The sequence below is a fragment of the Morus notabilis genome, unplaced genomic scaffold, assembly GCF_000414095.1.
Source record: "Morus notabilis unplaced genomic scaffold, ASM41409v2 Scaffold120, whole genome shotgun sequence".
Classification (NCBI taxonomy): domain Eukaryota; kingdom Viridiplantae; phylum Streptophyta; class Magnoliopsida; order Rosales; family Moraceae; genus Morus; species Morus notabilis.
The window spans coordinates 180,513-190,099 of NW_010367559.1; the positions used below are offsets into that span (position 1 = coordinate 180,513).

At 33.8% G+C, this 9,587-nt stretch overlaps 1 protein-coding gene across 1 annotated transcript; it reads left to right on the forward strand.

Moving 5' to 3' along the window:
* Nucleotides 1-963: 963 nt before the first annotated feature.
* Nucleotides 964-4,697, forward strand: LOC21398228 (CBS domain-containing protein CBSX6). The gene is made up of 3 exons (XM_024175202.1): nucleotides 964-1,530; nucleotides 1,697-2,042; nucleotides 3,610-4,697. Exons 2-3 carry the CDS (start codon nucleotides 1,699-1,701, stop codon nucleotides 4,532-4,534), a joined length of 1,269 nt encoding a protein of 422 aa, XP_024030970.1. The 5' UTR covers nucleotides 964-1,530; nucleotides 1,697-1,698; the 3' UTR covers nucleotides 4,535-4,697.
* The last annotated feature ends 4,890 nt before the right edge of the window (nucleotides 4,698-9,587 follow it).

Here is a 9,587-nt window from a genome sequence, read left to right on the forward strand (position 1 = left end):
TTATTATAGCACCAAAAAAAAAAAAAAAGTGCTCAATAATTGATTATTGGTCCCCACTCCCCTGTCCCCTGTGCTATATCCAAGATCTACTATTCATTCAGGAGGACCTGTGATTACTGATTAGAGCATTTGATAGGGGAGACAAAAAAAATCTAATTATTGCTAACTTCCAATGTTAACATGTATACAACAACACTACAAGGTCTTTCTTTTTATTTTTTGGCTAATAAAACACTGAAAAAGTTGTATATTATACGGTAGAATACCAGATAATATACGGGTATAACAACAAAGTTTGTTTATTTCACGTGGTTGCATTATTAGAGGGTTGTTTGACTTTTCTTATCATAAAGGGCAAAAAAATAAAAAATAAAAATGATTCGGTTTGGACTTTGTATAGAAAATCCTGATTTTCAAAAACATGATTATAATTCCAATAGAATAGAGAGAAAAGGAAAATTCCATATTTACAGCTGTGCACATCTGTCTATGTTATGTTTAGTTTATGAATTAGAATCATGTGATTAAAATTATTTTTAATTTATGTGTATTTTTTATAAAAAAAATATTATAATAAATCATGAACTATGATTCAAATTATAGTTTAAATCCTCCAACCATGATTTGGACTTTTGAGTTTTATAAATCTTCTTGTGTCGTTTTCAAGCGCACCGTGATTTGGACATTTGAGTTTTATAAATAAATTGTCCACAATCATGAGAACCCCCCCAAATTAAGAGATTATTTTCCAAATTGAGATTTAAAATATCACGTTTCTACATTAAACTTACTATCTTTAATATTGTGTCTATCTCTTGTTGCTATTTTTAAGAGATTAAAATATAAATGTAAATTAAAAAAAAAAAAAAAAACTCGTTCTTTTGTTTGCTGACATTACATGGAATAGCACTTATCCCTAATAGTTTCATTTTTTTTTTTTCATTTTTATTTATCTGCTCCTGGCCTCTCTTTTTTTGCTCATTCTTCACATGCCTACAAAATTGGATTCCCACTGTACAATCTCATCCACATCCTCATAGACACATACACATCGTTGTTTGTTGTTTCCAGAGAGAGTAATTTTTTCGGACGAAGATCAAGGTTAGAGAAATATCTTTCTTTGATGGGCATTAAGCTTCATCCATGGCTGATTCTCTCAGGCCCTTCACTTTCTTGACACTTTACAGACTACCCATCACCGGACTTCACCTCCTCCTCATCTTCCTTCACACCCTTTTATAGCTTATAGCTTTCGCTCCTTCTCCTCCTTTCGTCTCTGTTTGGTTCCTGAGAAAATCTCTGTATTCTCTCCCGATTCATTAAAATTTTTTATTGTTTTTAATATTTTGTATTCTTTTCATTCGTAAAAACCATACTTTTTGCGTTTTTTTTTTTTTTTTCCTTTGGCTCTGTTTTGTTGGGTTTGAAAAGGTGGAAAAGAGAGAAAAAAGGGACAAAGTTTCAACGGAAAATTGAATTTCTTTTGAATCGGGAATTGCCGGGAAAACGTAGTCAGCTGAGTCAATCGAGGTAGTTTCTCTAGTCCAAAATCTCATCTTGCTAATCAATCAAACTAAGAATAATAATAATAATAATAAAAAGTAGAATTAAAACTTGAAGAATGAAGAACTCAATACTCTCTCTCTCTCTCTCTCTCTCTCTCTCTCTCTCTTTTTTTTTTTTTTTTTTTTTGTAGCTATGGCATCGGTGTTTCTTTACCATGTGGTGGGCGATCTAACGGTGGGGAAGCCGGAGATGGTGGAGTTCTGCGAGACCGAGACCGTCGAATCGGCGATACGAGCGATCGGAGAGTCGACGGAGGGCGGGATAGCCGTGTGGAAGAAGAGATCGGTGGTGGGTGTGATTGAGAAAGCAGAAATGAGGCAACAGAGGTTTGTGGGAATTCTCAATTCACTCGACATTGTCGCATTCTTGGCTAGAGCCGAGTGTTTGGAGAATCAAGACAAGGCCTTGAAGACCCCAATCTCGGATGTTGTCGTTCCTAATAATTCTCTGCTCAGGCAGGTTGATCCCGCTACAAGGTTGACCTCTTCTCTATCATCTTATTAGTCCTTTTGTTTTTTTTGTTTTTTTGTTTTGGCTAATTTTTGTTTGGTTTATTAATTTGTTTTGTTAGTTATGGATGTTGATTGTATAAACTAGCATTGTATTTTAATGACGTTTAACATTGGGATTCACATGTCAATTCTAAGACGTATTGCAGTCAGTCTTACATGTCAATCTCTATCGTGTGATTGTGATGTTGCTAATGTTTGTTTAGCTTATTAATTTGTTTGTTAGGTATATGATGTTTATTGATTATCATTGTGATTTGATGTTGTTTTATATTGCGATTCACATGTCAATTGACTTATTTTAAGACCTATTGCAGTCTCACACATTCTTACATGTCAATCTCTAACGGGTTAAAAGAATATCACTACAAGTGATAATTAGCATTTTTATTTTTCCAAAAGGGTCTTTCCACATTTCTGGTTCTTAACCTTGTTGTGCACTCGATTTTATGTCTTCCTTCTTTCTCTTTATTTCTCCTTATCGCTTTCATTTCTAAGATGAAGGATTTATTGTTGATGATTTTTTATTTTTGTTTGGTTTAGATTTGAATCTAGTGCTTGCTTGCCCCATATGAACACCTGCCTTCACCAACAGAGCAGGGCTTGCGAGCAACAATATCTTATCAAAGATTTAAAGTTAGTGATATTTGTAAGTTGCAAGCGAAGACAGAATGCATGAACTTTAACTTGTTTGCTGAATTTGAAATAGTCAACGCAATGACAGCTATCAGTGTTTAATAAATAAATAAAAAGGCGGACTCCAGTGCTAAAGAGGCTCCCGTACTATGACAGGCTCGGAGGAAAACTCAATCTCATATGTATGCGGCCTTACCCCCGAAAGAGAGGCCGGTTCCGGGATTCGAACCTTGGACCCCGGGTGTAAACGCAAGCTATCAGTGTTTAATATTGAAATTAAATTATGTGGTTCTATTCATAAACTACCAAAAAAATTCTTCTTCATCCTGGTAATATATCTGGCAAACGAGGATCTCATCTAACGTGTCTCCTTCTGCAATCTATTTCCTAGAGTAGACATGACTTTATGTATGCCACTAACGATGCTTGGATGAGTCAAAACTTGCACATTGCCATGCTAGTTTATAGATTCTGAGTTATTCTATTTCATGACTTCCTATCGCAATTATTTGGTTTTGGATGGCTGGACTGCTGAAATTGTGGGAGCAGGTCAGTTTTATGTTGTCAATGAATGTCTATATCGCCTCAATTAGTGTAAACAATTTGAAGTTACATGCGCCAACGTGATCCATTCTTAAAAGCTTGTAGGAATTATTTGTCCTTAATTCTATAGATATTGTAATTCCTGTTCCATTCCTATTGCTGGTGTATCTGATAATAGTGTTTTTCTCCTCAAAATTCAATGTTTCATTGATGAAATTTGTGGTGTGGTTTGCAATTCTCCGTCTTAAGAGGGAAGTTTCTAAGAGGAAAAAACTCATTTGATGAGAGCCATTTATGTTTTTGTTAGACTTTGCTCTGTATCTGATGTCATTCTACTGTTTTTGTCTTGTGCTAGATTGATTGATGCGCTGGAGATGATGAGGCAAGGAGTTAAGCGTCTTCTGGTTCGAAAGAGTGTGGTCTGGAAAGGCATGAGCAAACGATTCTCAATTCTCTACAATGGTAAGTGGCTCAAGAACATCGATGCGTCAGGTAGCAGCAGCAATAACCTTCTTCCCAATCCTAATTGGCTTTCCTCATCCACAACTACAAGTTCTCGTGACAAGTTTTGTTGTCTTTCAAGAGAAGATGTTCTCCGTTTCATTATCGGTTGCCTTGGCGCCCTAGCACCACTACCTCTCTCATCCATCTCCACCCTTGGAGCCATTAACCCAAACTACTACTCCATTGAAGCTTCCTCCCCAGCTATAGAAGTCGCTCTCAAGCTTCCCGAAGACCCCAGTGCAATAGCAGTTGTGGAACGTACAGTCAGGGATCGTTGTAAGATTATTGGTGAGATCTCTGCCTCTAAACTATGGAAATGTGACCATTTAGCTGCAGCTTGGGCTTTGGCAAATCTTTCAGCTGGCCAGTTTGTGATGGGAGTTGAGGACAATGTGTCCTCAAGGTCACTTCCTGATTTCTGCCTAAATCCAGCTGCCGGCAACAACAATCTAGCTAACGGGAGCGGATCAACGAGATCCAGAAGATTCAGCAGCCGGAGTATAGGGTTCAATCCCGGGAACTCCAGTTTTGGGAGCATGTACAGAGGAAGAAGCGCACCGCTAACTTGCAAGGTCACGAGCTCGTTGGCTGCAGTCATGGCTCAAATGCTTTCCCATCGGGCAACCCATGTGTGGGTGATTGAGGATGGAAGTGATGATGTTCTAGTTGGGGTGGTGGGTTATTCTGATATTTTGGCGGCCGTGACAAAACAACCTGCTTCTATAGCTGCTGCTAATCGATCCTGTGAGGGATTGGTTAATGAGATCCAAAGCTGATTTGTCTCATTTATTATTGCATCATCTGTTTTCTTGGTAAGTACTAAAGCCGTACTTTCAAGTGTACTTTTGAGCCTCCCTGCGACCTTTTGCTGGTTGGGGTTGTATGAATAGATTTTGGGCGTGCCCGATGTGTGATTTATAAGATTTTTGATGTGGTGTATTATTGTTGTGTAGTGACCAATAAACAATAATAATGTTTGAAATGAAAATCAATTTACTTGTTATGAGTAGGTTCTATTACGTACAAGAGTGAGAATTTCAAGAGATTGGAGTAGGTAAAGAAAATACTAACAGCCTGATTAGTTCGCTAATTCGAGTTTTTAATTTGAGTTGAGATATGACTTTAGGTAAATTTTTTATTGTAGCAAAAAAAAATTAAATATGACTGTTAACAAAACTCGAATCAATGAAATGAACGGGTCTTAAATCTCTCTTTCAAACACAAAGGAAACCTCATATATTTGATATTTGTGATGAATCCAAAAAAATAAAAATAAAAAATCCCTAACTAACTATTGCAAGGATGTAATAAACACTTATTATTTGCACCCAAGAAAGAACAGAGCCAGGTTTGTTCCTTTCTCTTTCCCTTCTTTATTTTTTTCTTTGTCGTTTATGTTTCGTATTTTTAATGGAGTTTTTAATATAAATTTATGATACATTACACCCTACAATATTAGTTGCATATCTTTTGCTTTCAGCCTCAATACCACACTTATAAAAGATCACTGTAGGTTGTGGTCCTGAGATATACTGCCTAATTAATAACAATACTAAATACACATGAAACCAATCAATATCAAGTTAAGCAAATGACAAAACAAACCAATCAATATCAAGTTAAGCAAATGACAAAATAAATCAAAGCAAATCCGCAAAATCAAGACATGAACTTTTTATATGAAAAACCCATGTTATGGGTAAAATCCACATGCTAAAAACTACTCAAAACTTCACTAATAAAATTAATTAAGAGAAATAGTAGAAAATAGGCCAATATGAAAACCTTAAGAAAGTATATAGGCCAATTTTTAGTTATAGAAATTAATAGGTCATAACTTGTCAAGTTATGATTCATAACCAGATCAGTTATGGACAAATTTGTCAAGTTATGGTTCATAGCCAGACAAGTTATGGATAAAAACCGTGAATAACTTATCAAGTTATGGTTCATAAGCAGACAAGTTATGGACGAAAACAGTAATTTAGCCTATTTATTAACTTATGTAAACTATTGGCCTATTAATTTTAATCCATCTCAAGTCTTGGCCTATTTTCCTCTTTCTTCCTAAAATTAATGGGCACAGCAAAATTTTTTGGAGCGACAAATCTAGAGCTTAGCAACCACCAAGAACTCTCCCAAAGGTAAATTTCAATAAATATTCATGAAACTCGAGTCTGAATCTCATACAAATACTAACAATAAAATAAAAGGAACAATAATCCAAAACCAATAAGAACGTCACTTAGACTGCTTAAGAAAATAATCTTTCTACCCCTTTTTTGACCAAAAACAAAAAAACAAAAAAAAAACCCACAAGAAGGGCAATTCTTAAAAATTTCTCTTGAAATGGAGTCTTTTCTTATTTCTACCATTTAACATTAGCCTATATATTTCTATCTTTTAGATTAAAACTATGAATTAATTTCAAAAATTCCCACCGAACTATGACTCTTGTGACACTTTGCCCCCCGAGTTTTAAAAAGTAACATCCGTTTCTCCTGAACTTTGTTCGGTTAACAAGTTTTTTCTTTCTGTTACAATGAGAAACGGAATTCGCCACGTGTTAGGTACATGACCCATCTGATGAGGGTATTATCGTAAATTAACTTGCAACAACCCTTCCAAGCGTTGAAGAAAGAAAACCCAGATCTTGAACAACATAAAGATTAGGAAAAGAAAAGGACCCAAAAGACACAAGATCAAAAACATGATCAGAACAATGAATCCAAGACGGAATGTGACAAGAGATATACTGAGAAAATCAACATTCTCAAGACCCTTGACACTGACAAGAAGAACTTCAAGCGTTCCTGGAGGCATCTTTTTTTTTTTTTTTTTTTTTGGCCAGAGAAAGCAAGAGAAAATATTCAAAGATCACAATTGAGATCCTACAACCTCTCTCATCTTCATTATACATTCAATCATAAAATGAAACAGATTCAACCCACAGTCTCAATCAAAACCCAAATGAACTAGATTCAACCCAAATATACAAAAGCTTTTTCTTCCAATGTTAAACGATTTACCTTATACCGAATGTACCCATAAAATTGTCTTCCCAGATTCTTCTTCGTGTGTGATGTCTTCATTACTGGATCCAACCCACATTGATGAACAAAATGAGGGAAAAAAAAAAAGAAGGAAAGTGGCGAACAAAATGAGGAAAAGAAAATAAGGAAAATAGGGAACAAATATGGTGAATTTTTTCAATAAAAATGAGAAATTATCTGATTAGGAGGGTATAAGCGTAATTACGCTTTCAAATCTCACTAAATAAGTGACATGTAGCAATTCCGTCACTCATTGTAACAGAAGGAAAAAACTTGTTAATGGAATAAAGTTCGAAAGGAATATGTGTTATTTTTCAATGTTCGAGAAACAAAGTGTTACAAGGGTCATAGTTCAGGAGAATTTTTTAAATTAATTCTAAAACTAATTAAGGGGTAAAATTTGTTAAAACGGCTACTTTTAATAAATTTAGTACTCGTAAAATCTGTAATTTTCTCATTAGTCATTATTAGTAAAAGAATGATTAGTAGTCTAAGGAAACTCGAACTCACTGGAAGCTTGTGCCCAAAGCCCAAAACGCAGTTGGTTTTTTGTTGCCAAATGGTCCAAATATTAGATGTTTCAGCAGCGCATAAAACAACAAAAGCAAATCAAATTAAAAAAAGTATACAGAGTAGAGATATTTTAAGATTAAGGCCCGTTCATTTCGCTGATTCGAGTTTAAAATTCGAGTTTTGTTACAGTAAAAAGTTCTCACAAACAATCACATCTAACTTTTTTGTTACAGTAAAAAGTTCACATAAAATCACATCTCAATTCGAATTAAAAACTCGAATTAGTAAACTAAACGGGCCATAAATGACATTATTAGTAGGCTATTTTTTCAAGTCTACGAGACAAAAACATTCCAAACGATAAACAATAAACAAAAGAGGTTAAAAAAAAAAAGTGAAAAAGAATTGGTGGTCCAAATCCGCAGGCCAACTTGAACTAGACAGCTCTCAAATAGTGGGTGGTATATTTCGATCCTCCAATGTAGAATAAAACCAATATACGTAGACATATATGATCTCAAGACTCAAACGGCCATTTTGAAGCCATGTATAGATGAGATGCTTAATCCAATTCTCAGAAATTGTTCCTATTAAGTACTGCTGCAACTACACCCACTTATATCTTTCCTCAAACGCGTCTTTAACGTTTTCAAGTGGCTTCCAAATATTAAGGCATTTTCATGTCAACAACAAATATTTGAGACGCGTCTTCTTAGGAACCACACAGTTTTGGAATTTGTTCTTTGTCTCTAAGATTACACGTACGCGCAATTCCTCTATTTTTCTGATATTAAATTCAAAGATTAAAGGGGGGGGGGGGGAAAAAAAAAGGAAAAGAAAAAGAGTTTACGCATGCGTAGCGTACATTAGGAGATAGGAGAATTGTGATAAAGAATATTGCCATGTCGAAATCATACAACCAGAATCTATAAAAATAATGCAGTTAAAGTTAATGAAGTCAAATAAAAAAAAAAGGGATGGAAAAAGTTCAATAGTAATGGAAGCTACATCCCTTCTTCTTTTTCTTCTTTAAAAAATAAAAAATAAAATAAAAGTTGAATAGTAATGGGAGCAACATCAACTTATAATTAAAGTTTCTTCTTCCTCTTCTTCTTAAAATATATATATATATATATATATATATTTGTTCATTCCACACAGTCATCTCCTCTACTATTTTTCCATTTAGCTCAATTTTTGTTTTAATTTGCTTCCATGCTTACACCAAACAAAAAAAAATATAACGAATTTAGATCATTGTCCAATTTTCAGTATCTAAAATTGTATTTAACCAACTACTTTATGAAATATTATTTATGGACTCAATCAAGAAAGCATAAAAAGACTAGTTAAAACCCATTTTAAATGTTTTAAATGTGCTGTCATAATGTAATTGGTCATAGTAGACACATTAAATTTGGACTGTACATGAGGAGTTCTAATTCCAAAATAGCTACCACATTATTAACAATCAATTATGAAAAAAAGAGCACTAATTACCCCAAAATTTATACACTTAAAAAACCGAAACTTATGCAAAATGGTATTGACATTCTCACCACCCACCCATGAATGGCTGATATTACTGAAACAACAAACGCTAGTGCTCAACCTTTTACTAATTTATTCCACAAATTTGTGGTATGTCTATTACATTATATACATCAACTCACTTTGATTACTAGACCATTAATATTAGGTCTACATATGGCTTCTAGAGTGTTTTGTATATAAAAATAAAATTCAAAGGCCAAACTAGGGTACAAGATATCTATAGTCTATAATACAATATTTGTGAAAATAACCCCTTTTCTTTTCTAAATTTTTTCTTCTCTCCATGTTTGTGTGTGGAAAACAGCTAAAAATGTGATGCTTGATTTTGGTTGTGTTTGGTATTGCTTTTCACTCCCAAAATCAACTTCTGTTTGTAGCAAAAACTTATTTTAGTGTTTGATAAATCTCTTCAAAAGTGTTTTTTGAAGAATTTTTAAAGAATCTATAGCCAAAATCAGAAGCAGTCTAAAGACAACTTTAGCTTTTAAATTGTGCGAGAATAAGCATAGTACAATTAATGAAACTTTCATAATACCTATAATACTCCTAATGAAATTTAAAATTTACAATTTTCTCAATCTAAAATTCAGACTCGTAATATAATATAATGTAATATAATAATACAATGATATAATATAATATAATATAATATAATGTAATAGTATTTTATCATATAATATGATATGATAATAATATAATAATAATTATT